The following is a 27,668-nucleotide window of genomic DNA, read 5'->3' as shown; positions in this document are numbered from 1 at the left end:
CAATGATATCTGTGAAGGCATAAGAGCTGATGATATACTACCAGTCTGTTCTAATGCTCCGTCAAGGTATTTGTAGTTCTCCCAGGCAGAGCCTACAACTCCACCAAATGTCCCAGCACATCTAACGTTACCCATCGAAAAACTCGGGACGTTCATCTGGCGTTCAGAGTCTCCATGACTAGCTAGGCATTATTGGAGACTCAAAAAATAGTCCCGACTCTGGACTAGATTGCACAAGTCGAAATCGCGTGTCGAGTCTCCGAGTCGTATGAAGGCGGCTCCAAAACCACAGAAATGGGGCGACGTGCAGGCCATGCATTATTGCCCGTGCCTCCCTAGAGTCCGAAACCATGCATTGCGATGCATGGCTTGCAGTCACCACCGAGAAGCACGACCGCCACAATCCTGAGCTCCGACTCTCCTCTAAATCCACTGGAACATAGTATCATTCATTGTTTCTACTTATACGTATTCGAACGAAGTAACGGGAAACCAACATGCTCCGTAAACCAGACAGAGAAAGTGCGTGAGCTGGAGACGGGGTGATACGAGGGAGGAGAAACAGACGGAGAACTATGGATACACTGGTGGCTGAGAATAGAGATACATTTTACGATATCAGCGAAGAGGCGAGGAAAATTAGGGCAGAGAGCGAGCGCGACGCGCGAATGTAGTGAATAGTGAATGAGTGGACGAAGTGCGGGGGGTGGGTCGTAAATGGCTGAAGGGCGTTGGCTATATGGCAACGAACGGATACACGCTGGGATGCGTTGAGGACGTAGAATCGCGATGCGTGTAATTTGCAGTCGAAGTCGCGACGGAATGGATAGTCGACGGTGTCGACGGCGTAAAGGGTGTAGTGGGGGTGGGGGGCAGCGGATACGCCTCCAGGTCGACCTCATAAGACGAGCTATGCGTCGAAAAGCGGGTTGACGGCGATGCCGAGGTTGATGGTGAGGATGGTGAGGTAGGGGAGGGCCGCGATGACGACGCCGAGGCAAATGACGCGCGGGACGCCAGCGACAGTGATAGCGGGGACTGGGAGCAGCTGGGGAGCGACGAGGAGGGCGTGGAGGAGAACGCGAATTCAGAAAGAGATACGGCGTCCATGTCTTTCGTATTCGCCTGCTCTCCCCGTGAGGGGGCGTTGCCGTACTTATTGATGTTGATCACGGTGTCGTCGCTTCCGGCGGCGGCGGGGAGAGGTCGCAGAGTGACTGGGAAAGCGAATGCCCGAGTGGGGGTCGTGGGATAGGTGCCGCTGCTGCTGAAGCTCGAGGAGGTCGAGGTTGAGGCTGATTTCTCACTGTTGAGTTTGTCGAGTTTGTGGTCTTGATTCACGAAGCCTTTCTTGAGGAAGGAGAAGGAAGAGGAGATCATGTTTTTATTCGTGATCGGCCTGGGGGGAACACACACGTTAGATGATCCCATTCGGGCAGAGAGAGAGGGAAGAGACGTACAAAGACGGTAGTTTGCTCCCCTTCTCATTTGTTGGACCGAACTTCCTAAACGGCGCACACACGATTCCCTTAACGCGCGCCGCGAACGCCTTGTACTCCTGCACGGCATCGCTCCCGAACCCGAAGAACACAAAGAATACGACCGACGTGAGGGGCACCGTCCACCACAGCGCGTACGTGTATCGCCACTGCTGCACGGGAATCAGCACCTTCGCGAACTGGCCGATGCGTCCCCAGTCGGAGTGCACGTCCGCCCACGAGATCCACGGGCGGAAGCCGTTCTTGAGGGAGAAGGCGATGTGGAGGGAGGAGCCGGTGATGGCGAAGACCATCTGGGAGAGGGACATGGCGATGAGACGCAGGTAGCGCGAGGGGGTGAGGGCGGAGTTGGAGTTTTGGAGGTGGCGCGCGAAGATGATGCGACGATGCCAGAAGTTGCGGAATGCGAGTGCTATATGGGTGAGGCGGTGAGGAGAGAATTTGCGTTGGGTGAAAGGATTGCTTACCTGCGAATATGAAAGCACCGACGCAGAATAAGAGGGGTGGTATCCACATGAGGAAGAGCGCAACTATGGAGACATAGATTGTAGGGCGACATCCGAATTCTTGTATGATATCAAAGCGATGACCTTGTACAACGTAGTCTGAGTAAAGTGTGAGTAAAGCATCAGTTTTCGGAGGGGCCGTGAAACTCACGGAGTGCCATGAAGATAGCTGGTACGCCGAAGCAGAGCAATGAATCGATTGTTTGTCGGCGACGCTTGTCTTGGACGCAAGTATTGACTTGACGGATAGAGGACACGCGTTCCAGGTGCATGCAGAGACAGAAGAGCGCAGCAGGCAGTGCAAATGTTGCCCCGATAGTTATTTTCGTCGCTATGGGATACAATGAGCTTCCTGGTGCAAGATACTGGTATTGGTAGAACTGACCTATATCACACCAAATCGTGGCCTGTATAATGGCATTATCGGACCAGATTATAGCATTGACGCCGTTTATAATATTAGCTGCAAACAGCCAGACAGTGATAGAGATGGTAGCAACGGTCCCTGCTCTCCAATGCCAGGGGAGAGGGAGGAGGACAAGGAAGGCGCAGATGAATGAGACGACGGGGAGCTCGATGGCCATAGCGGTATAGTCCGGGGAAGGGAACGCTTTGAAAGGGAACGAGTCCCATGTTGCTTTTGAGCATCAGTATGAGCTCGCGTGCAATCAAGGTTGGGAGCAACGAACAAAGGACTGGCGGACAATGGACAACCTTGGCACGTGAAGCCCCTAGAGCCCCTGTCACATAGATGAAGAAAAAATCCAGCTGGCTTCGATGTGCCCAGTTAAATACGTAGGTAAGTACTCTAAATCGAAGTATTCTGCTTTAAATCGCATTTGCTACTGACTTCGAGCTGAACATGCAGAAAACGAGGATAACCACTCGAATTTATTTGCGCAACTTCTCACGTGATCGCGAACAATGCCCCGACTCCGATCCGCCTCGTTTTATTCCTCCATTGTTCGTTCCAACCCAGCTCACCGAAAGTTCTGCGCACAATGGAAGGACATGTCCGATATAATCAAAGCGCCCCCCCTTCTGCCACTGGAACTCCTACGCTTAGACCCCCTGCTTCGTAATGGCCGACCTCACCTACCCACTCTACCCCATCTTCGCTTTCTTGGGTTTCTTCCTTTCGCTCGTTCCACTACCATGGCATCTTCAAGCCTGGAACTCGGGGACATGCTACTTCATGATGTGGTCCTCCCTCGCCTGCCTCAACCAATTCATCAATTCCGTTGTGTGGCACAATAACGCACTCAACCCATCACCGATATGGTGTGAGATATGTACGTTGACGGAAGTTATCGATGTCTAGCGCGGACATTGTGGCTGATTAGATTTTGGATTTGCAGCTATACGGATTCTTATGGGCGCATCTGTCGGGATTCCCGCTGCGTCTCTTTGTATCAACCGACGACTATATCATATCGCCAGTATTCAGGCGGTTTCGGTTTCTCGCGGAGAGGTTCGTCTTCTTTATGCCTACCCTTTAGCTCTGAGTAGATGTACTCATCTTGATGCCTCGTAGAAACGACGCGACATTCTGGTCGACACCGGGATATGTGTCGTATTTCCCATCGTGTACATTGCCCTTCGTGAGTTCAACATTTTCGTATTCGTAGCGCGTTGATTGACTCCCGCGCCCCCAGAATACATCGTGCAAGGACACAGATACGATATACTCGAAGATCTGGGCTGCCAACCCGCGCTTTACAACACACTGCCAACCTACTTCATTTCATATATGTGGCCAATCCTCATCGGTCTTGTCTCTGCCGTATACTGTGGTAAGCATATCATCCCATGCGGTTCCCCATCCTTCTCTAATGTTTATATTAGTTCTATCCTTACGTTCATTTATTCGCCGTCGCGTGCAATTCAATCAGTTCCTCTCGTCCAACAAGTCCCTCACCGCCGGGCGCTATTTCCGTCTCATGGCCCTCGCCGCCTGCGACCTTACTTTCACTATCCCCCTCTCCATCTTCATCATCTGGCTCAACACCGTAGCCACCCCCATTGCTCCCTGGATCAGCTGGGAAGACACCCACTTCGGGTTCTCGCGCGTGGACCAAGTCCCCGCCGTCATCTGGAAAATGAACCACCGCTTGGTCATTGCCACCGAAGCGACGCGCTGGTTCACCCCCCTTTGTGGCTTCCTGTTCTTCGCCCTTTTCGGCTTCGCAGATGAAGCGAGGAGAAACTACGTGAAGGCGTTTTGGGCTATCGTTAGGCCCTTTGGGTTCAAGCCCACACCGATACAGCCTGGGAGACATTTCGTTTCTATTGGGTAAGCCGATCCGTGGGGTCCATAGTCATGACGTCTGCTAACCAACTTCTGATGTATAGACGGTTTGAGAAACCCAAGCCTCCAGCATACTCGTCGACCGGTTCGATCCCTTTATACCTACCCTCTCCCTCTGAGCCATCTATGAAACGATCAAACTCTGCCACTACTACCACCACTACCACATCAACTACAACGTTTCCCGCCTCAGACACCAAGTTCCCGCAGTCACCAATAACACCTACTTCATCATCTTTCTCAAGTTCTACGCTGTCGCCTGACGTTGAACGAGGCGCAACAGAATATATAGCTCTCGATCTCAACCACCAAATACAATATGATATTAAAAGACAATCTTCTGTAGCAGTAGCCTTATGAATATCTTAGAATGTATTTTTTAGTATCTGAAATCCTCTCTGGGACTCATCGATTTCAGCGTGGCTGCTGTGAAGTACGTGTTGAGATCGGAGCTCAGGACGCAGGAACTTGGGGCGTGGGCCACTGTTTATCATTGTTCGTAGATGCCATTGTTCGCCTTGAGAAGGCCCCGTTCGTACCCAGACCCCTTTTTGCGCAATTGATTCATTTCTTTTGGCGTACTAGTTATGCATTCCATTTGCAAGTTGTCCGATACGAATAAATATTGCGATTGCTCAAGGAGATATCAGGTACTACACAACTGTTCCATGTTTACGAAGGACTAACTCCCCCTTGTACTAATAGCGTCGTATCCAACGACGGCGATACACATATATGTGGGAGGAATAAATAAACGAATAAAATAGGATAGCGACGATAATGAGTGAGGATGCCATATGCATATGTTTCGAAAATTTGAGCCGAGTCGAGTCGCTGGGACTAGATTGGGGGATGAATACGAAGGGGTGGTGTCCTGCACCCTGCCGACGACCCGCATAGCAAGCGACTGCTAACAACGAATGGGAAATAGCGTCAGTGAACTTTGACCCCATTTCAAGCAGAGAGGTTAACTCACAAAACCCAGCGTCGTCGAGCTACTCAGGTTGTCGGTTCACATGGGTTACGAAACGGTGCACCAAGAGTTGGTAACACCGACGCCGTATCGCTCTTCGTCGACTGGCACGGGAAGCTCGTCCGGTTCATCATTATTACTGTCAGGATGTGAGCTGCTTTCGACAGGTATTGACGGTAGTGATGGTATTGAAGCAGCGAGCTGCTCGAGGATGGTGGTGGTAGCAAAGAAGTCCATATGGTTTGTGGCGGGTGGTAGTGGATAATCGCGATGGTCCAAGCTTTGCGCCCCTGTGACATCTTTAAACAAACGTACAATGAGGACCGGTACAGCGGCGCCATTGTCCTAGTACTATTCGATTACCATCAGTCCCCGACTTCGTGTGTTTGGCGTTGTGCTGGTATCCTACGCAAATTATTTGGGGGCAGCAAGTTTTTTTTTCCATTATGCAGAGTTACACTATACCCCTATATGGATAGACGAACAAAGGAAGGGGATTGCCGAGCGCTAATTTATTCTCCGACGAATCGCTATCCAGTCACGTTACCCATTGTGCTTGCCATTTACGAGCTCCGACCGCCCAAACAATGACTCCGACCCGTTAGACTATAATGGAGTGTAAGCCAAATAGGTCACAACAGCGAGAGAATTGCCTTATTCGATGTAATGGCGGGTCCTTATAGGGTGAGTGGACATACATGCTTGGCCCCCCAGCATAATTTTCCACCACCAGCGACAGAAGGTTGATACTGCGAGTGTCAGCGCATAGTATAGGGCTTAGCCCCCAACCACCGCATCCTAGCCAGCCCCGTACACTTCCTTAGCGATACCCGACCACTTACCAACCACACTATTTCAATGGACACCTTTAACCGCCTCGAATCACTCCTCACCCTCTCGTCATCTTCTTGGACAGAAGCAGGCGCAGATACAGAAGTCGCACCGTCGTCGTCGTCATCACATACGACAGACGATGGCCTCTTCGACTTACCGGTTGACGCTGAGCGAGACATCCCGGGCTTTACTTCCCGAGGATGGTGCATCATCTCATGACCCGAGCCCTCGGACGGTTGCGTCCAGAGCCGGTCGCGTCTCCGTCCGTATTCCCGTGGCACTGTAGCGAATCTTCTACAGCGTTAGTCCCTCTTCATTCCGTACGAAGATAGAGCTGACCTCGACCTCCAACAGCCCCACCCACATCCAAGTTTGCAAAGGCAAACCCAAACCCTTTTTCGTTCACCTACCCCCGTTCTTGCTCGTGTGCTCGCTGCGTCTTTCCCAGAGGAAGAACGCGAGACCACCACCCACGCTCTCTCCTCCCTCCCCTCCTAGTAATCAGCAAACTGCGCCTGGAGTGCAGCCTACCTTATCCTCCTCAACCAACCTACATGCGGCGTCCCTATATCATTATTATCAGCGGTATTTATCAACATAACCATCAGCTCGCCGGCGTACCATTTTCGGGCACGTACGCGCCAATATGTATGACCTGTAATCGTAATACCCGTGTAATACTAGTGAATATATTAATGGACAAGGATGAACTGAGGTGCGACTCATCGAGAAACCTGCGATGTCTGGTTGTATCGTTCTCGTTATGGACTTGAAGCTATGGCCTTGAATCGGTTGAGATCTTGACGAAGATTGGGACCATCATCGCTACACGCCCGTGTATGCCATGCCGATTCGAACTTGTTGACAGATGGCCACCGTTCGTCGAGTGTCGCGGATCTGACATTGCCATTGGCTCGATGAAGGTGGAGGTGGCAGACGCGTCGATGGGAGACAGCGAACTTGCATATAGTGGTGAAAGTCATGGAACCACAATTGGGAGACCGGCGCAGTCCAGGGAGTTTATTTATACCTGCTACCACCCTGCTACTGGCTACAGCACCGATCAACCGATCAAGCTGGCCACCCGAAGGGCCTTGGCATCGACGAAGGTCATAGCATCATCGAGATATCTAGAGTTTGGACCGGGTCAGAGATTCAGAGATCCATTGTCCATTGTTGCGCCCATCGTGCCACCGTGATTATCGAGATTAAAGCCTGGATCCCTGTGGCAAGGTGTCGCCCAGGCCAATCCGTCGACCCCCGTCAGTTTCATAAAAGCCCAATAGCAAATCATGAATCAATGCCACCCCCATCACCATCACCCATCCATCATCCATCCTCCACCACCAACCGCCGGCTCATCAAGCCGCCGGCGAGTCGCCTCCTAGCAAGGCCGAACAAGTCTTCCAAAAGAAGAGGCGTGCACCAGATCTCCCAAAAGACAACGAGACATGCACAGAATGCCAGCAATCTTCAGCGCACCGACCACATCAGCTGCTAGCTTCGCGACGAAATCTCGAAGACGCGCTTGCGCACAGTTTACGGCGTACACAGCGGTCTGCGGCCCAGTACCTAGTACACCGATGTACACCGTGGCCGTAAATGCGATGCCGCGAAGACAGAATCATTGAACCACGTCCTCGAGTTAGTTGTTTCGCGTTCCGTGGGCCGAGGACGCGATACATACAAACTTGGCAAATTTGGAGCCCAGAAACAAGGAATTCAAGTTTCAAAAAACAAAAAAAGAAGAAGAGAAAAAGAAGCAAGAAAGCGTTCAAGGGAGGCCAGCTGCCGGGCGTTTGAATGCACCGACCTACTGACCTGAGTCTATACATCGGCGCCGCCTTGAAGACGGAAGGCGGACCAAGCACAAAGCAAGGGAAAGGAAAGTCCCCATTCCCAGCGGGGCCAGAATTCGAAGCGACGTCTGGTAGACAGTGAGACAGTGAAGGCGGCCTAAGACTTCAAAGCTTCAACGTTCTGAATTGAAAGGCTTCAACTCGACCATTCCCCAGGTCTCCGAGACTTCGTATTCGAGGATCAAGCGTCAAACATCGTCAAGAGTTAAGCGTCAAGAGGCGAGAGGCGAGATCTCAAGAGCGACAGGCCGCCAAACAAGTAGACACCGAGACAGGCCTGCCCATTGAGGCTAGATCAGGCATGAACGCATGAACACGAAGAACCAAGAACCAAGAACAACATCGACATGTCGACGGCGATCCAGAAATGACTGGTCGACGAATGCGATTTGGCGCAGAAGATCGCCTCTTCTTCTCTCGCCGCAAGGGAGAGAAAGACGAGGACCGAGAGAGCCCAGATGACGAGACGAAGGGCTCATCGTCGAATACGACTCGAGGTAAACCATCCCGGGCGCCTGCTAGCGACTCCTGATCACCGCTTCCTACCTTCCACATCCCGTGGACTGTCGCGCCCACCGTCCACCACCGATCGGCCAGCATGCTACCATCATCCACGACGTACACAGCGTACATCAGAATCTCCTTCAAATCCTAATCCGAATCTCGACGCGGGCCCGGCATTCCGGGATGAGAGTGGATTGGTGCAACGGTGGCCAGGTACACGACGGATATTCGGCTCAAAGTAAACCTTCGACAGACGGGCACGTCGCTGACGCTGCAATGATGTCCGACACTCGCCTCTTCTCCCCCATCGCGAGGGTGCAAAGGCGTGAGCGAAAGGGCGAGAAAAGACGACTGGGACGGTGAGATGGAGATGGCGGCGCCGGTCGTCGAGCACGCCTTCCGAATTGCCGCCACCGAACCACCAAACCCACGACGTCCCGACTCACAAGCCCCACCAGGTGATGGCTTGTGAGCAAGCGAGCGTGCCGGCCAACATGGAACGATGGAACGGGGTTGCGTACGCAAGCGATGCCGGAGGCCAGCAGTGTATAGCGTATAGCGCATCAGCGTATCAGCGTATCAGCGCATCTGCCTGCCTAATCCAAGTGCAATCATCGTCCACGGCGTACCCTCCAAATACGCGGAGCCCAGCAAGCAGCCTGAACGCAAGGCGGAAGATAGAATGAGCCAATGGGTCATCCAACGCGTCGACACCAAGCTGAGATCGCCCGTGTGCCCTATGTACGTCTCAGCCCGCTCCCCCCATCCTGCAAGCGCGTAATAGTGCATATAGACGTACATCGATCTATTCATCCTCTCATCCTCCTCTTCCCCTCTCATTCGCCTTTTTCCTTTTTCCTTTTTCACGCCTCTTACGCCAACCTCCTCGCTCTGTCATTGAGATCGTCTTATCGAAGCTTAGCCAGAGGCGAGCCGTATAGACGTGATCCTTCGGCTATCAGTAAAGATAAGTAAGTGCTCTTCGTTCAACTCTGCCGCAGCCCTGTGCTTGGAGCCCACCCACTCCAGATGAGTCGCATCTGAAGACTGTTGGACGGTCATGTGCAATGTGTACACATATAGTTCTGGACTTCCTGCCTTTGCACTGTATGCAGAAGCACAAATACTGAGGTGTGGGAGGCACGGTGGTTTGCTGCAAGTTAGTTCCTGCGACATTGCAAACATGCAGACGCTGGAAGTGAGTGTGTGCATGTGAGGAACCCTGAAGTTCCCATGCTGACATTGTTCTTCGGACGACCTAGGTTTCTTACGCATCCCGTACTTCTGTACCAACGATGCCACACCAGCATATGCACACAACCAGTTCGATCAAGCAACAGCTGTCGACGACTGGGTCCCAGGTGGCAGGGGCAATTCGGACCATTCGGAACAAGGGGGTTAGTTGGTAGATCAACATCATTGCATAATTTGCACCACCGCGCACCAAGTGTGCGGGCACAGCACAAACGCCATAATCATACAACGTCCCGGTGTCGTACCGAATACTAATACAAGGTCCTCCCTGGTGCACCCTGGGACTCCCGACCGAACCTCTCATAGATCCGATCCAGGGCATGGACTTTTACTTCCAGACGAAGGCGAATACCGGCGCCTTCAAAGAAGGTTCACGGCTTAAACTCGGCCTTCGACGCGGTCTTCGATGAGTTTCGCGATCGTAGGCCCGTGGACTGGTATCTGGTTGCCCTGGAACCCCTCCGGGTAGTTCACGTCGGGCTTATCCGCAGAGGAGTGATATCTACGAACACAAATGGCGACGATGAGCACACATTTACCTATGTTGGTGAGTGGGTGGGTGATAGGTGAATGAACGTACGTGTCGTTCCAGACCGTGAAATGGGCCATGCCGAGCGCGGTGGCCGTCCACTGGTAATCGTGGGCGAACCCAGTAGGGTAGAATATCTCGATGACCGTAGACAGCCGTGATGGGGGCATCAAGACGAGGTGGGTGAGTCCATTCCCATGCACGCCTAGCAGGATCTACCATTCATACAAGTCCAATCGTGAGCATCCATCCACCACATTGACAAAACGCAAACGACGAACCGTGCTCCTCGACACCGCCCTTACTTGCTGGTCCTTCGTCATCCCCTCCGCCTCCAACGGCTGGAACTCCCACCCCCTCCCCTTCCTCTCGACCAGCTCCATCAGCGCATCAACCAGCCCCTCATGGTTCTCCTCGACCAGCTTCCGCCGACTGCCCCGCTGCCTACTGATATACGTGATCACAATCGTCTCAGGCACAGGCAGCTGCGTCGCCTCCAGCACCTTCGCCTCGTCCGCCCCCGGTCCCCCGACGCGCAGCGCCTCCGCGAGCGCACCCTGCTTCGCCGCAGGCCGCAGAAACTCGTCCAGCTGCACGCCCGCAAGCGTCCACACCGCCTCGCGCACCGGGCCCCACCACCCGCCGACCCTGATCCCCGGCAGCTGCCCGCGCGCCCGCACCGCCTCCCACGCCTCCGCCGCCGTGCGCTGCGTGCGGCTCCCGCACACCTCCCCGTGGAACGCCGCCGTGCGGTCCACGAGCATCACCACCGGGAGGTGCCACGCCCGCTGGTGCGCCGCGCTGTAGGCGTCGTCGCGCGACGTGTTGGTCGTGCTCAGGGCGATGCGGTCGAACCAGTCCTCGGCGTGCTCGATGGTGGTGGAGGGGAGCGCCGCGCGGATGAAGTAGGCGTCGAAGCCCGGGGAGTCGCGCCAGCCGTCGGCGTTGGAGTGCGCGAAGATGATGCGGTCGACGGGGGGCGGGGGCGGGTAGGCGGAGGTGGAGGCGTACTGGAACGCCGCGTCCTGGGACGGCGCGGTGAACGACCCCGTCCACATTGCCCACGCACCAAAAAGAAGCTCTGCAACCAGGTGGTAGTAATGCCGCAGGAATTGGTGCGGATCATTGAGCAGCCACTGCTTCACGTCAAGATACGAAAGCACGGCAAACGGAAAGGACACGCACCGTATTCCCCTCAATAGACACTATCCGATTCGCCGTCTCGCCAATGGCAGAATCGGGCCCCCAGAGGTCCTTCGCCTGCTCCGGCGTCAGGAAATCCATATCCCCCGGCGTCGCCTCCCTCTCCTCGATATTATTCGGATTCTTCGCCTCGATCCCCGTACTCGTCATCCGCCCGATCGACGGGAACGCCTCCCGATCGGCCGTGACGACGTACAGCGTCCCGTGCGCCATGTACAGGTTCCGGAAAACCGTCCACCCGGGCGCGTGCTGCACGATCGTCGTCTCTGGGATAACGGCCGCTTGGTCGATTGGAATGTGCGTGGCCTCGGGAGAGCCTAGAGTCTCGGTGACCGTCGCGGTGACAGTAGCCGTCTTCACCTGCTTCAGGCGCACCGTCTTGGTGGCATGGCGGGTCGTCACCACCGTGACCATATTCGTCGCCGTAGCAGTCGCAGTCGTTATACTAGTAGCAGTAGCAGTAGCAGTCGCAGTAGTCGTCGTCACCTGAATCGGGAGGTTTGGATCCCGATCGAGCTCAGGGGCGGCGGGATACTGCGTGAAATGCGTGTGCACGGTGATGCTATCGGGGACGAGGAGCCACGTCGAGAGCAGGTACGTCGACGCCGCGCCTATCGCGAGCAGGAATATGTCCCGCCGCGACACCGCGCGCGCGAGCGTCGTCGCGCGCATGGGCAGGAACATCGTCTTCATCGCGGCTAATTCGTCTTCAAGCAGTTCCGCCTCGTCCTCGGCCGCGTATTCGTATTCGTATCCGTATCCGTATTCGAACTGTTGCTCTTCCGCTTCGTCTTCGATGTGTGCGTATCGGGGCTCGTCGGCGTCGTCGTAGTCGACTTGGAAGAAACCTGGGGGATGGCGCTGCACGCCAGGGTGGACGGGCCCGCAGGCAGGAAGGGGGAGAGCAGGGGTGGTTTCATCGGCCATCAGTCCCCAGCTCGCTCTCGTTATATCTCCCAGCTATCTTTAGCACCCCACGCACTGGACAGGGCTGCTCAGCCTGTCTATGGCCGCTTGATCTTCTGTCGTTCCGTCGCTTGAGAGGTTCCTCTTGATCTGGCTCCTGCGCCGTGATAGGTCGATTGGCGTCTGTCTTCCGTGCGTCTGAGAATGGGCGACGATTGGGGAATCCAGAGGTCCAGAAATCGTAAAAGCCCCGTGTGTGAGGTGATGGTGATGGGGATGGGGATGGGGATATTGATGGCTCGAGTTGGTGCTGACGATGCCTGGCCTAGACATCCGCAATACCCAATACCATAATACCATAATACCATAATACCGCACTACCGCAATACAGCGATACCGTAATACCGTAATACCGTAAAGCCCCCATGACCATGTTCGAGGTACCACTGCCGCCTGACGTACGCGGAAGAGCGCATCGGGCTTGATTGGCAGCGAGGATTGCGAATTCAGCACGAGAGTTTGAATTGAATAGCGCGGCGGAAGCAAAGCGCAGGCTGCGCGGTGCCTGGCGCATCATCGTCCCAAGGAACACTAATACTATGATTATAAGAGGGGCCACAAGGAAAACGAGGAAAAGCGCGCCGAGAGTCCCCAGCCTGGGGAACGAGAGCGGCTTCACACGTCCAGACGTCCAAGAGCTAAGAATACCCATCACAGGCCCGGTGATAGATGAATAGATGATATAGATGATATAGAAGTGCATCCTTTCGGGTTTCGGGAGCGCAGGCCGCATTGGGACCGTCCGAAGCACAAGGAGCACAAGGGAGGGGGGGTTGCACGGGTGACGGAAGTCGATTGCACGTAAATTGATGACATCGAATCTATTTATGGCCTTCCGCACTTGGTAAATACTTAGTACTTAGTGGCCAGTGCCGCCAGAGGGGCGGGCAGGGCGGGCCGGGGTGGGTGTTTCGAAATTTGATATTTAGTACAAGTGGATCAATCAACCGATCTTCCTGGTCCTTCGGTACTGGAGGGTGATAGCGTGCAGCGTGCAGCGTGCAGTGCGGCTTGAGCCACCGCGAATAAAATTCCCCGTCGTGTAGCAAACTGTAACGCGGCCGAGTGGACGAAGTGGTAGCGAGAAAGAAGTCCCGATACAGATACATTTCTACAATGACTCGCGTAGTGCATAGTGCATAGTGCGTAGTGCGTGGCGTTTCCAACAGCTCTCGGTCCTAGACGACGGTCCCCACCCGGCCCATCGACCGGCACAATCAACGCACCACACCGAATCCAAGGCCTACAATACATTACTCCAAAATACCGGGGCGCCGAGGCCGGTGCTGGCGTTATTGGTTTACAGGAACGCGTCCGACGCCAATATTTTGGCGTTAGTTCGTGGATGGAGGCTGGATTGCGTAGCTGTCTTCGGGGGCGTGGACCATGGATGTCGTCTCGAGAAGCGGATTGCGCGTCGCGCCCATCCATCCTCCGAGTTCGAGGTCGGGGCGATATAGCGATATACTAATCATAGCGATATAACAATCAAGATGGCGCTGGATCATCGCGTTCGCGTTTCGCGTGGTCGTCGTGTCCCGCCACACCGGAGGGGCGGGCGGGCAAGGTAGGGCAGGATGTCGTTCGTAGCCGCTCTCCGGTTGAAGGGGGTGGTCGGTGGTTAGTGAATAATGGATAACGGCACCGCCTTCTCGTCGCACGAGTCCGATGGGATGGATGGGATGGATGGGATGGATGGGATGGATGGGATGGATGGGATGAACGCAGTCGTCGTCGGTCCCGTCGAATAGCCGTCAAACGCGAGGCAGTACGGCTGGATGTCTGCATCCTCGTCTGTATGATAGGACGCGGGAAGGGAGAATAACGCGTGTACATATGTACGAAGGCCGGAATGGAATGGAATGGGAATGCAAATGCAAATGCAAATGCAATCGAATGACAGGACGAGATGGTGCTTAATGGGATGCTACGGGATCCTGTGGGACGTGATGCGTGAGGCGTTGATAGGATCGACGTAAAGTCCGCGCTCTTGGACTACTTGGTGTCTTCGTGTCTCGTTCGAACGCCAGAGAGTCGGTCGAGTAACATCGCGATTCGCGTCCGAAACATGAGGCTGAACTAGAGGTAGAAATAGAGATAGAGATAGATGTAGAGATAGAGATCCCATGGTCCGGGTCCGGGGTAGTGCAGGACAGGGCAGGACAGCATAATGATACGACGGAAGAGCGAAGAACAACGCACGTACATACGCCGTACGCAATACGTCATCCCTCCAAGGTGCGATGGGACGCGACTCGTGACCCGTGATGTCTCCCTGCAGAAGCTTGACGCGGTGGGACGTCTTGGGCGCGTCGGAGACGGTCGATGCCGATAATGGGCGCGTGCGCGGGTAGGAAGGGGGGGTACGGGGCGCGTTGGATGGCGGGATGGAGCACGTTGACGCGCCGAGGGTTTGAACGTTTGAACGTTGGAGGAGCCCGGAGTCAAGGTGTCGAGGGAGGATATGGCAATGTCGGTATGACAGTCGATGGTCGTCCAACGCGAGAGACGCGACGGAAATGTATGCGCTGAATCGTGACGAGGGAAGAGGGAAGAATCCCCTCCATGGTCGCGTAGGAGATGCGATGGAGCGTGCGCGTGACGGCAGACTCAGAGGTGCGTAGTACTAGCTAGTTAGCAGTATGATGAGACGGACCAGTTGGGGGAGTGTGTGGTTCGGCTCAGGCTTGATTGGACGATCTATGGCGCAACGACGCGTACTGCAGCGCTAGAACACTGGCTGGCCGATAGGGTGGATGGGCTGCTCCTAACCATGCGTGCATGTGCGTTAGGACAGAGAATCTCATCGCGATGGTCGTCCATGTTGGCATGATGGCAATCCAAGAGACGCGGACGGTTCGGACTACTTGATCCACCAACGGAGCAGGTGTGTGCGAGTAGATACAAGTGGTAGGCAAGCGCGTCGCCCACGCATCCACACCGCAAAAAACAAACAATCATCCCACGAAGGGCTCAGAAACACTGAGAGTGCTGAAAAATTGGCTTATGCGACGTTACGTGGCGTCTCCCACGGTATCCCCTAGTAAAAGGCGAGGGGATAGTTTGGTTGAGAAACACCCAGTCGCTGCCATTGTTTGGGTGCATGGGAGGGAGGGGGAGGGTGTTTTGTGTTTTGTTCGGGTGACGGGGTGGTCAGGTGATGTGATGTACACGTGAAAGGGGTAAAGGGAAGAGGGGGAGGGGCGTTAGGAGTCGGCGTTAGGGGCGCCGAGCAAGCGAGGGAACAGATACAAGGGCTGCTGCTTGACTGTGTAACGGTGTGGAGCTTGTCATTGGTATCAAGTAGCCTTATCATCCTATCTAGCTGAATGCCATCCCTCCTATCCATCCCTTTCACCACAGGAAGTTTACAAGGAACATAGCTACATACCAAAATTCATGTAACACTGGAGGTGCATAAGCAATAAAAGCATGAGAAGTGCAATAAATAAAGTGTGGAAAAGTGATCAAAGAAATAACTTCTAATGCAGCAAAGGATTGTGCATTACTCCTGTGTGATATATGTGGGATATATTCAAACTATCTCAGAATAAATAAGACCCAATATCATCCCCAGACACATTAACTTATTCTGTTGGGATCACCACTAATCTGGTGCCACAATACACTGAGTCTATTACTTCTACAGCCCTGCTTACTACACTACTCTACGAGCTCATACATAGCTTGTGGTGCCCATATCGGTTACCCTGTCAGGCATACGGACGAACGGATGACTTCCGGGCAGATTATGCCTAATGATTACAATGTACTCCTTCCATATTCAGTAAAGTCCGCTGATATCCGGTATAACTCCGCTCTGATCTAATTATAGGTACATTGTCACTCCGTTATGTGCAGCTCGCCGTCTGGCAGGCGCAATCACAGACGGTCTTTAGGACGTTCGCAGGATACAATGGCCTAGGATAATCAGTAATCAGAAAATTAGGTTCGGGGAGCGCACGTTTGAAGACTGTCATATGCCCCGGGCGGAATGTAGGGCGACATTCAAGATGCGGGCGAATGGCAGAGGATAGGCAGGTAGAGGCTTGACAACTCGAAGGTAAGCACGTTCCTCTCGATCGACGATCTCCGCAGTCGTTGAGTCTGTCCAGGCAATTGCATCATTCTTTGCGTCCTCCGTTTGGGAGTTGCACGCCACTCGTTGCGCCTCCGACAATTTCAAAGCGACTCTATCTAGGGGTATATCGCGGTACACCTCTTCACCCACTACGCCCCTGCGCGACTGGGTGAATAATACTATTACAAACCCAAGTGTAATTGCCCGTATCTGCGGTATTTTTCGCGTAGGCTGAGTAAGTCGAAACATCTGGTATTAAAAGGTGCATCGCATCACTCATAGTCTACGCTAGACCTGCTCCTTACCAGCCTATCAAGCATAATAGTACATCTCAACCATGTCATCCGTACCCTTTTTCACCCTCAATAATGGCGTGAAGATGCCTGCCATCGGTACGGTTGACCGTTCATGTCTCAAATGCATCCTGCTGAATGGCATCGGCATTTCACCCAGGATTGGGTGGATGGGGCGGCGAAACACCTCATGAACAGGAGGCAGCGAGAGCGTGGTTTTTGACGGCCTTACAGGTCCGTTGTTGGACCTCCCAGTGGCACTCCCATCATCTAACTCTAACTCGTATTTATGGCAGTCTGGATACAGGCATGTCGACGTTGCGCAAATTTACGGTGGGCTTACAAATTCCCCCCTCCCCCGAGCACCCCCAACTGAATTCCTCGCGATCCGCGATCATCTCAAGGTACTGAGGAGTCGCTCGGGAAGGCCGCGAGGGAGTCAGGCATCCCCCGTGAAGAACTCTTCATTACGACTAAGCTCCCGTGAGTCTGACTCAATCCGTGAATGTGAATGAACTTGCCCATGATCCAATATGTCTGTATCTCGTAGGTCAGGCCATCATTCGCGCGTCGCCGAATCCTTCCAGGAGTCTTTGGATAACCTCGGCCTCGACTATATCGACCTGGTGCCTATCATTCTCTGATATATCAAACTCGTCAAGTCAACACTCACTATCGTCACAACACCTACAGTACCTCGTCCATTTTCCGTTCCCGTTTGCGTACGAAAGTACGGCATTTTACTTTTACTTTTACTTTTACTAACCTCTGGATCTCGAAATCTCGCAATACCGTCGCTTACTTCGCTTTAGAGGGCGTCGCGTTTCCCAAGAACCCCGACGGGTCATTCAAAGTCCTCGATTCGCCCTCGTTCGTCCACGTCTGGGCCGACGTCGAGAAGCTGCTAGACACCGGAAAGGTGCGAGCCATTGGCGTCAGCAATTTCTCCGTCAAGAAGTGAGTACATGAGTGCATGCAAGGCGCGTCTTATCGGGATGTCGGAGCTGACATACGCCAACACAACAGCCTGGACATCCTCCTCAAGTCCGCAAAGGTCATCCCAGCCGTCAATCAAGTGGAGTAAGTCTCATCGCACAAATATCACCGCCTGCTAAGTACTAACATGACACTGGACACCGGAAAGGCTACATCCGTACCTCGCGCAGCCCGACCTAGTCGAATACTGCAGGAACAAGGGTATCGTGGTCACCGCCTACACCCCGACCGGTAAGAATGCCCTAGTGATAGTGAGCCGCTCTGCCAGTGTGATGTTGATGCTCTTTCCAGGTTATCAGAACGTTCTCACTAACCCCACCATCACGGACTTGGCGGACAAGTACGGCGTCAGCCCCGCGCAGATCGTACTGGCGTGGCACGTCGCGCGCGGTGTCGGTGCGGTGCCGAAGAGCAGCAACGAGGAACGGCAGAAGCAGAACATCACCGTACGTGTTCCTAAGTTCTCAGGAAAAATCGTTTCACTTATTCGCTATATATGTGAATAGCTGCCGACGCTGGCGAAGGCGGACGTCGCGAAGATCACGGCGCTGGACAGGGGGGAGCGGATCTTTGGCACGCTGGACGAGAACGGCACCTTTCTTGGCGTGACGCCCGAGCAGCTCGGGTGGTGAAGTAAGTGTTCCGAGTGTATATGGGAATGCTGGACTTTGGGAGATGGACCAAACCGTACGCGTTGTAACGTATCACGTATCATTCGCTGCGACGCTGTGTCGAGTATAGGATCCGGTCTATTCGTGCAATCGTACTTCCTCCGTTATTCACCATCCTCACTCCTCGATCGACGCTCATACGTCAACGCGTCAAATCCCATAAATCAGTTGCCGTACGCGAACAGTATCGCGCCTCAAGTCTCAGCGATTACCGGCACCACCCAAGGACCTCCATCGTGATTCGCGGCGCCATACACCTTGCCCTTCTCATCAGGTTTGTTGCAAACAAACCCGCTCCCCTCTGTCGCGAGCCGTAATTTCCGCAGTGTCCGATGGCTCCAGCGTTGTTGGCAGCTTTAAACAACGAGTAAGTGAATGTGAATGTGAGTGCACAGATCCTTTCCCGACCTACCGATGAGCGGAAACTACCACCGTCACGGTGGTATTTATGTTGTTTCTGCCTTTCCTTTCTTTATTGCTGCTCTTTGGGGCCGCTGCGACGCCGCGGGCGACATGCGAAGCTAAGACTACTCGCCGAGTCGCGCGGGGGCAACACCGTACTTCCCCGCCAATTCCACGACGGTGGGGTTAGTCAGAACATCACATCCTGATATCCTGAGGTGAAGATTGTGAGACGAGCGCGCAGGGCCCTTCGTTCATTTGGTGGACCTTCCGGAACTGGAGCTCGCTCCCCCGCTCTCAACACAATAAATACAGTAAGGGTAAGTGCACAATCACTATCAGTGTCTTCCTTGGATATCTGAAATTCTGAATGACGCTTGGTCGCAAGGTGTCCCGATACTCGCAGCTCGGTTCGAGTTTAGGTTTAGCCGCTGATGTGTTGAGGTTGAGAACCTTGGGCGTGTTTTATGTTTTATGTTTTATTACCTCAAAGCCTAAAGGGGGACTGAACTTGGGAACAAGATTCGTTAGATTTGTCACGGTTGGGTACGGGTGTCCAGGCGTTTCGCGAATCGCGGCTATGTGGAGATCAAGGTTACCTTGACTTCTGTACAGTGTACACAGTACTAAATTTAAATGCCTCGTTACCCTGTTGATCAGCTATACACTTACTATCGGGCGCGTCACAAGGTCGGTAGAGTCCAAGTATACCGTGGTACTGCCATTGACGAGAACGTACATCATCATCTCTCTCACAGCATTGGCTATTGTAAGTCCTCCTTCCTGGAAGCCCCTCGTGGTATTCAAGTCGCACTAGTTTGCCACAGAAGCGACGCAAGTGTACCTCCCTGTGATCCACTTCATGATCTCGAATAGTGAGTATGCTCATTGAGCTTGGTTTTAGTCGAACCTAGAGCTGATTTTGCAACATAGTTTATGTCAATTCATACCTTACAAGGTGGCCTTCGACACAGTGGTATTGCATCCATTTTCAATGCCTTTCTCATAGTGTGAATTGGCGCGTTGGCTTGCGAAAGGATGGTCAAGGCTCGGACCTACTTTCGACGCAAGGTTCGCTTAGGTTCCGGAGTGAAACAACACGGGTTACGCTTTAGTAGTCCTTCTGCACCGTGTCCGAGTTACGGGACTCCGTATCCTATTTTCGGGGTACAGTTTACCATCAACCCCGTACTAATATACTATGGTTTCTCATTCGCGAGCACTCTTTGTTCTGTCCTTGCGCAATCCAAAATATAGTATACACCATGAGTACAAGTAGAAGTACATTCTCGCTTTGCGTATATACGTTAGGAATAAATAATAAATACGCCCCGACTTGTCCCCAACGTCTGAGAGTCGGGCGAGTCGGGCAGTCGGCGGATAGACGTGTACAGCCGTGGAGTTTGCATACGCGCTCAAAGGGAGCGAATCCGGGGTTGGGAGATGGGAGATAGGGCGAGGATAGATGCTGAGGGCGAGGATAGATGCTGGCGTCGAGCCGCGGGGCTGAAGGAATGAGGGGTGGCTGCGTCAAGCACCCAAGGTAAGGTAACGATTCGACTCGTCGAGAGTCGCCGTTGCGATGGTTGGTTGTTGTTTGATAAATATTCAGGCAGAGGGGAAGGAGAAGGATCTAGGGGAGGATGACGGTCAGCGGAATGATTTTATGAGCCTGAAGCACGAAGCACGAACCTGGGGTAGGCGGGGGAGGGTGGACGTGAGGTATCGCATGTGGTAGGTGGTATGTGGGGGCGGTAGGTAGAGGAGGTTTCGCGTTCGGAGATGAGATATTAGAGGGTATGTGGGTGTGTGGTTGGGGTGGTTTCCATGTGGTCGAAGTGGTTTTCATGTGGGTTAAATAATAGCGGACACAGGCTGCGGGATGTGGGATCTGTCCAACACGCCGTATTAGATACCACATCCACCATACTGACATGGAGCGAAGCAACTCACGAGATGGTTAGATTGATCCGATTAATACCCTGGGAAACGAGGTTTCAAGCGATGGTGCACCACGTTATGATCTGAGACGGGTGGTCCTCATCGAGCGGAACACCACCGAAGTCATCTTGTGGCTGACTCGTGTCGTGGGCAGCGGCGGGCTCGAGCTCGAGGAGGATGGTAGCGAGGTCGTCTGAAGTGGTGAACGCGTCCATTGCGATGGACGGTGAATGGTACGGCGTTCAGCTGTGCGGTATGTGTTTGGATTTGGGGTTGAGAACACTGGGTACGATGATACCGCAGTGTTAAGGGTGGGTTGGGTGTTGTGAGGTTGCGATGGGGTTGTCAAGTGTTAAGTGCAGACTCCCTATTGGAGTACTATCACTAGTCGGCCTAAGCGACGTTCAAAAAGCGGGGGCAAGAGGTGAAGGTCGAAAGTCGAATAATTGACGAAGTGGGGACGAGGAGGAGGTTCTTATATGATTTCGGAGGGACTGCATGGCCATTGTTCTAATTCGCAGTCATACGAAAATGGACGGCCGCTCGCGTGGTATTTGGGTTAAATTATTTTATGGTACGGGGGCCGCCATGTGTCGGCGACAGCTGTGTAGCGGAGCAGGGATACGTTGCACACTGAAGGGTAGCCAAACATCAGAGAGTACAACATCAGTACGTACATACGTACCGAACCCGGGACTCGGGATGCGAACGGGAGCAAAGAAAACTTTGTCCATTGTCCATTGTTCTCCTGAGAAATATAGCTTCAGCGCCATGTAAGCAACGTTCGCGAGTTCATATGTTCGCCAAACGATGTTGAGTGTTGAGGCATACAAGGTCGTGGTCGCAGTTATCCCTTGCCAGAGCTTGGAATTGCCACTGGAGTGACTGCATGATAGAAATTTGAAGGTGGTCGCAAATATAGGGGGTTCTTCCTTAATTGGTCAAACCAAGCGAAACCAAACTCTAGCCGCTAGCGACCACGTGATCACAATCGAGTTCATTATGCTCCAAATAAGGCAATTCCAGTTTCCTCTGACACCTGCCAGTCCATTGTGCTACGCGGGATCCTTTGTTGAAGAAATTGTCAATGGACATTGGAAGGGTTAATAATGGTTTCCCCTTACGAGGTTGGACTTACCGCTCACCCTCCCGCCCTCTTTCTCCTTGAGCTTGAGCCTTTCATTCGCCTTCACGACTCGTTCATTTCATCATGCAGTATCCTCAGCTACCAGTTGCGGCCTTTCTTGCCGCTGCTCTCGTCCTCATCCCCACACCCTGGCACTGGAGGGCGCGTAATATTGCCACCTGTGGCATTATATTCTGGCTTTTTGTCGTCAACTTCATATATGGCGTCAACTCTATCCTTTGGGCCTCGGATGTTATCGACCGCGCACCTATATGGTGTGATATCTGTGAGTTTAGCCTCGGCCCCCCAAAGGCATTCGATGGGCACAGTCTGATATATGAGCCTTTGCATAGGTACAAAGATAGTTGTAGGCGCATCCTTCGCTCTGCCGATATGCACAATGTGCGTGTGCAAGCACCTCGAAATGGTGTCTTCGAACCGCAAAGTAAAGTTCGACCATAATGACAAACGTCGTCGTGTGATCTTCGAATCGGTGATGTGTTTCGTGGTACCGCTTGTGTTCATGGCCCTCCGTGCGTCTATTCCTCTCCTAAATCATGGAACCAAGCTGATTGCTCATTTCCATCTAGATTACATCGTACAAGGCCACCGATACGATATTTTCCAGTACATCGGATGTCAAGCAACCGTCTATATCTCTGTTCCTGCCATCCTGCTTATCTGGGTCCCTCCCCTCTTCTTCTCCGTCCTCACTCTTATTTTCGCATGTACGTCTTTCTCATTCTCTATCTCCCACCCCGTTACTCACACTATCTCTCCGCCTTCCCTAGCCCTTGCCCTCCATCACTTCATCCGGCGCCGCATAACCTTCGCCGCCCACCTCCAGAACTCCAACTCGGCGCTCACCCCCAACCGTTACCTCCGCCTCATCGCCATGGCCATCACCGAAATCATCTGGGGCACCTCATTCACCACCCTCAATCTCTGGAACAACGTCCTCGGCGGCCTCCGCCCCTACACCAACTGGGCGGACGTCCACTCAGGGTTCTCCCGTGTCGCGCTCTTCCCCGCCATCCTCCTCCCGCCGCGCTTCATCTCGATGATGATGCTCCTGTGGACGACGATGCCGGTCTCGGCATTCATCTTCTTCGTGTTCTTTGGCTTCGGGGAGGAGGCGAAGAAGGAATACACGAAATTGTGGGCGTGGATACGCAGGAACGTTCTCCGCAGAAAGGACTCCGAGAAAGCGAAGATGATACCGCTGTCTGGCTCTAGCCACCAAAAGTTCCCTAAACCGCTCCGTCTATCGACGCTGGGCTCGTTGGCACTCTCCACCACACGGCCTACCGCCTCCACCACCTCATCCACGTTTGCCTCCACCGCTAACTCAGACTTGGAGAAAGGCACTCCTCCAGCGTATACCGCCTCGTCTACGAACTCTTCCTTCCCTCGCACCCCGATCAAGCGCGATCCCGATTCGTTTAGCATCTCGACTCTATCTTACTATGGCGGTGCCATCGACTCTGCACCAGCGCCTGAACACGAGTCTTCTCGCGTAATGGTACGAGTAGGCTTGCCTGCGTAAGTCCCTTCTTCCCCCGCACAACCTATCTGGTAAACTAACCTGTGTTCCTGAATCCAGCACACCACGACCTATGTACTCCCTCAACGCCCCCAACGCCAACCCATCCACCAGATCATGTCCATCAACGTTTCCTCGCTCAATCGGGTCGACCGAGAGTCTTCCCGCATGCATCCAAATATCCCCCGCCTCCTCCCCATCGCACTCTCCCTCTTCTTCGTACGAGAACCTCACCATCACGACCTCCGACTCCCATTACGCCACTGCCCCGTCCTCGGGCTCGTTCCTCACTACAAAGCCCAGCACGACGTTCACGCTGCGCTCCATCCCCTCCGTCGAGCGCATCTACCTCGTCTCCTCCCCTTCGGGCTCGCGCCCCCAGCGCGTGAGATCGCTCACGCCCGCGCCGTTCAGCGATCTGCAGGAGATCCCGTCGGAGCCTGAGGAAGACGAGAGGTCGTTTTACTCACAGTCGCAGTCACAGTCGCAGTCGACGGTGTCTTCAAGGAGGCCGTCGTTGACTGAGGACGGACACGATGATGAGACGGTTCAGTGTGAAGATCGGCCGCATGTTGACGTTATGGGCGCTCTTGGACACTCGAACACGCCGTCATACTCGCAGCGCGGACTCATGGATGCGATTAGAGTGACCGTGCATACGGAGACGAGACACGGCGCTTGAGTGCTTGATGTACTCGCCCATGCCTTTTCTGTCTTCCTTTTCTCCTCTCATTCGGACCTCCTCATCATCTACTCATCATCTCTCATCAGCATACCATCGATACCTATATCTTTCGTTCTATTGTATAATATTAGAGACAAAGAAAGTAATAGCGTCTACCTACCTACAGGGCGTTTGTAGTTTATGCCACCATGAAAGGACAAAAATAGGTCCTCACTGTATATTTATCAGTCAAAAAAATTCCAAGATTCTCTTCATTTGTTATTCTGGCGAGACACTGGTAGTGTTTGGATGACGTTGCTACGAAGCTCATGAAGAAATGTACATGTAGATTAAGACTTACACGAATGGTGTACATCTGATGGCGTGATCAATCCAACAATTCGTCGAGGAAAGCCTCCATCTCTGCTTTCGACCCCTTTTGAGGATGCGACGAACCGTCAGCGGGGGGTAATGCTGGGGGCAGGTTGAGTTCATCTACAAATACCGGTCCACGGACGAGAGTTAGAATCTAATCAATATTTGTTATCTCGCTAGGATGCAGGGATACCTACCTTCTTTGATCGTAAGACGGGTTGGGACGGCTGGTTTATTCCGCAGGTGCTCTGCCCTCGCTGAGAATCGTTCCTTCAGGTCTACGAACACATCAAATCAATCAAATACTCCGACTTAGATCCAGACTACAGGGAGCTATGTTAGGGAGGTAGTACGCACCCCGAGCAGCGTCCGCGGCTGCCTTCTCTTTGCTCAGTTGAGCTAGATCTTTATCCCATTCGATCTGCGACACGCGACCCTTCTTCGATGAAGCAGCAGGCGTTCTTGAGGACGATGGTAATATTTTCGATAAGGAATGATCGACGTCCTCGTCATCATCTTCTATAGCGTCTTTACCCAGCGGTATCCCTGGGAGAGCAGACTCGTCCGATATCCTCTGCCGCTCCAGAAAATGCGATAGATCAATCTCGGGCTCGACGATGGGTTCCCCTACATATTACAAGCGACGAGTCCACACGAGTAACACGTTAGATCCAGGAATATCATTGAACGAGTGGCTTACCGTCCGAATCTAACTCTGGTTCTGGTTCAGCATATCGATCTGCATTAGAGCCTAGCTGCCTCCTCGAGAACTTCTGTTCTAATTCTCTAGCTGCCTCCTCGTCCTCCTCATCCGGAGGTTCCTCGCCATCTAGCAATAATCTCTTGCCGAAGACAGCGGGACGACCACCCCCTCGTCGGCCTTTCGCGCGGAGGTACTTCCCTAGGCCGCCGCGTGATTTGCCTCGACCTCGACCACGGCCACGAGAGTCACTAGAACCGTCTGAGGTGGTGGTGGATGGCGAAGGGGCAGACATTGAAGTCCATGTGGCGGCGATGACTGATTCAGCGCCCCTGAAAACGTTAAGGGAATAGGGAACTAATTGATGGAAGAAATTTATTTATTCAAGGTTTCGTTAGCATAAGTACATTTATGATTTCGTGGGCATAATTGGGCATAAGGCATAGGCATAATCTTGATTTGGGCGTAAAATCGTGAGTGAGAAGAAAGCAGGAGAAAGCAAGAAGAAAGCAAAGAGGAAAGCGAAAAACAAAGCAGGTGCACAAAGCAAAACGACAACATTCACAGAACAAGGCGGTGAGATTGACCTCGAAGTGGAGGTTTCTGACTTTCAAACACGCGCGAATACGACGCCTGAAACCCTCAGTCAAGGGTTGCAGTCGGCCTATTCTCCGCGTGAAGAGGGACGCCTAAGATAAAAAAGAAAAACGTCCCAAGAGATGCGAATAAAAATAAGAAAGGCGAGAATAATAAAAATATTAATAAATTATACCACTTTCCGGATGCGTTACTGTGCATTTGGATGTTGGATTGCGTGAGATTGAGATCGTGGCAGAGATCTGGGATGGTTGGGAATGGAGATGGTTCAGAGATGGTTTCTTTGGTCGGCCACGGAAATGTGGCGAGCTCTGCGTTTGAGGGGAGGGTAGGTGAATGAGTATGTTTCTGCTGCTTCTTATCAGGGACTTTGTTCAGCAGCGGTGTATCAGCCAGTAGCTTAGCCGCGAGGGTATCAGGAATTGATATTTCGATGGTTAGGTCTGAAGTATCCAAGTCCACATCCGCGTTTCGTTTCATCGTCTCTGTGGGTGTGGCGAAGAAGCAGTCGATCTCGTCGCCTTCCTCGACTTTCTCAAGTTTAGTGGGAGACGATGCGAATAAAGCCAACGGGGTAAGAAGAGTCTCGTCTGAATCTTCAGAGTCGACGGACTAAACAACGAGAGAATGTGAGTAAGATACCATAACAGGCTAGAGGCCGAAGAAACTGACATCCTCATCGTCGCCACTAGCACTTGAAGAGGCATCAGGTTCCGAGCTTTCGTCATACAATGTGTCGTCGCCATCGTCAGAGGCGTTAGCGAGAACTCCAAATTCGGATGAGCCACCAGTTGACGAGCTGGTCATAGAGAACGTCCGGAGTCTGGATGGCGAAGTCCAGCTCTTGAAGGAGGCTAACGACAGCCGACGCTCGCGCCTCGCACTGGGAGAGCACGGGGTGTTCGGTGTATTTGGGGAGGGAAAGGCGGTGGAGGGAGGGCTATGCATGTTTGGGAGGGAGTGAGCTCGCTGGACTGTGGACCAACGCTTGAGGGATGCAAGGGACAAGCGACGATTTCTCGTTGGCGTAGTCGGGACGCTACGCGTAGCACTGGCCATGGATGGTGAGCTGGAAGTCCTTTTGATGCTTGGAACATAGCGCTTCCACTTCGGACTAGAGGGCGAAGAAGGGAAGGTGTGGGACGAGGACGCAGAGGAAGGCTGAAGGTTCTTTAGTGGATGGAAGACATCAAATGGTTGACTACTTACTGCCGACATCGTTCGGCGTCGCTTGGGGGTGAACGGAATTGACATAAGCCACTTATTGACCTTTTCGAACCCGCTACTTCTGATTTCAGTTTCGACGTCGTCATCGATGCCCTCAGAGTCGTCCTCGACTTCGACCGCAGAATTCTCGGAAATCCTGGCTTGAATCAAGCTTGCGGCTTCCCGAGCGATCTGTAACTCTCTTGCTGTCTTAGCGAAGGAAAATGTATCCACAGGGCTCCGGTGGACTCTGCTAGGCGAAACCTGAAGAGGATTTGAATTCGCGACGGAGCCAAGAATGGGAATTATACTTACGGGCTCATCGACGAAAGGATCAGATCTGTTGACCTCCTGGTGAATCACCAACTTCTTGGATGGCGAAGATAGGTCTGGGCGGATGCGGCTAGTCGTTGGGGCGGACGATGCCAAGGTAGCAGTGGGTGTCGCAAATACAGATGATGAAGCTTCCGATGCAGCATCAGAAGTCGTGTAGGAAGTCATGGTTGATGGAGAGGTAGCGCGGGAGGGGGAAATAAATTTAGATGGACGTTGGGATGGGGGTTAGAGAGATATGTGTGAGGGTAATTGTTGAGCGATACTTATATCTCCTGCAACCCTGTGAGAAATTGAACAAAACC

At 53.1% G+C, this 27,668-nt stretch overlaps 9 protein-coding genes across 9 annotated transcripts; 3 read left to right on the top strand and 6 right to left on the bottom strand.

The window, feature by feature from the left end:
- Nucleotides 1–735: 735 nt before the first annotated feature.
- Nucleotides 736–2,589, bottom strand: PC9H_011803 (uncharacterized protein; the record flags this gene model as incomplete). The annotated part of the gene is made up of 5 exons (XM_036781284.1): nt 736–1,399; nt 1,461–1,911; nt 1,967–2,104; nt 2,157–2,336; nt 2,391–2,589. 5 exons carry the CDS (start codon nt 2,587–2,589, stop codon nt 736–738), a joined length of 1,632 nt encoding a protein of 543 aa, XP_036627139.1.
- A 497-nt stretch (nt 2,590–3,086) lies between these two features.
- Nucleotides 3,087–4,302, top strand: STE3_4 (a-factor receptor; the record flags this gene model as incomplete). The annotated part of the gene is made up of 5 exons (XM_036781283.1): nt 3,087–3,297; nt 3,364–3,476; nt 3,540–3,606; nt 3,661–3,798; nt 3,851–4,302. 5 exons carry the CDS (start codon nt 3,087–3,089, stop codon nt 4,300–4,302), a joined length of 981 nt encoding a protein of 326 aa, XP_036627138.1.
- Nucleotides 4,303–5,334: 1,032 nt separating this feature from the next.
- Nucleotides 5,335–6,299, bottom strand: PC9H_011801 (uncharacterized protein; the record flags this gene model as incomplete). Its single annotated transcript, XM_036781282.1, has 2 exons — nt 5,335–5,631; nt 6,129–6,299. The coding sequence occupies 2 exons, from the start codon at nt 6,297–6,299 to the stop codon at nt 5,335–5,337; spliced, it is 468 nt and encodes a 155-aa protein (XP_036627137.1).
- Nucleotides 6,300–10,115: 3,816 nt separating this feature from the next.
- PC9H_011800 (uncharacterized protein) lies at nt 10,116–12,396 on the bottom strand (the record flags this gene model as incomplete). The annotated part of the gene is made up of 4 exons (XM_036781281.1): nt 10,116–10,239; nt 10,318–10,481; nt 10,548–11,402; nt 11,452–12,396. 4 exons carry the CDS (start codon nt 12,394–12,396, stop codon nt 10,116–10,118), a joined length of 2,088 nt encoding a protein of 695 aa, XP_036627136.1.
- A 4,457-nt stretch (nt 12,397–16,853) lies between these two features.
- On the top strand, nt 16,854–18,437 carry PC9H_011799 (uncharacterized protein; the record flags this gene model as incomplete). The annotated part of the gene is made up of 11 exons (XM_036781280.1): nt 16,854–16,908; nt 16,970–17,043; nt 17,106–17,142; nt 17,214–17,292; nt 17,360–17,435; nt 17,503–17,539; nt 17,622–17,766; nt 17,836–17,889; nt 17,954–18,036; nt 18,097–18,251; nt 18,312–18,437. The coding sequence occupies 11 exons, from the start codon at nt 16,854–16,856 to the stop codon at nt 18,435–18,437; spliced, it is 921 nt and encodes a 306-aa protein (XP_036627135.1).
- Nucleotides 18,438–20,293: 1,856 nt separating this feature from the next.
- Nucleotides 20,294–20,727, bottom strand: PC9H_011798 (uncharacterized protein; the record flags this gene model as incomplete). The annotated part of the gene is made up of 2 exons (XM_036781279.1): nt 20,294–20,511; nt 20,571–20,727. 2 exons carry the CDS (start codon nt 20,725–20,727, stop codon nt 20,294–20,296), a joined length of 375 nt encoding a protein of 124 aa, XP_036627134.1.
- A 1,302-nt stretch (nt 20,728–22,029) lies between these two features.
- On the top strand, nt 22,030–24,170 carry PC9H_011797 (uncharacterized protein; the record flags this gene model as incomplete). The annotated part of the gene is made up of 6 exons (XM_036781278.1): nt 22,030–22,231; nt 22,299–22,478; nt 22,536–22,673; nt 22,737–23,207; nt 23,310–23,487; nt 23,549–24,170. 6 exons carry the CDS (start codon nt 22,030–22,032, stop codon nt 24,168–24,170), a joined length of 1,791 nt encoding a protein of 596 aa, XP_036627133.1.
- A 370-nt stretch (nt 24,171–24,540) lies between these two features.
- PC9H_011796 (uncharacterized protein) lies at nt 24,541–25,522 on the bottom strand (the record flags this gene model as incomplete). Its single annotated transcript, XM_036781277.1, has 4 exons — nt 24,541–24,647; nt 24,725–24,805; nt 24,885–25,154; nt 25,228–25,522. The coding sequence occupies 4 exons, from the start codon at nt 25,520–25,522 to the stop codon at nt 24,541–24,543; spliced, it is 753 nt and encodes a 250-aa protein (XP_036627132.1).
- Nucleotides 25,523–25,869: 347 nt separating this feature from the next.
- Nucleotides 25,870–27,531, bottom strand: PC9H_011795 (uncharacterized protein; the record flags this gene model as incomplete). Its single annotated transcript, XM_036781276.1, has 4 exons — nt 25,870–26,436; nt 26,497–26,985; nt 27,034–27,294; nt 27,346–27,531. 4 exons carry the CDS (start codon nt 27,529–27,531, stop codon nt 25,870–25,872), a joined length of 1,503 nt encoding a protein of 500 aa, XP_036627131.1.
- Between the last annotated feature and the right edge of the window lie 137 nt (nt 27,532–27,668).

This window comes from Pleurotus ostreatus (assembly GCF_014466165.1).
Source record: "Pleurotus ostreatus strain PC9 chromosome Unknown scaffold_9, whole genome shotgun sequence".
Lineage (NCBI taxonomy): Eukaryota > Fungi > Basidiomycota > Agaricomycetes > Agaricales > Pleurotaceae > Pleurotus > Pleurotus ostreatus.
This window is presented reverse-complemented; position numbering and strand designations above follow the sequence as displayed.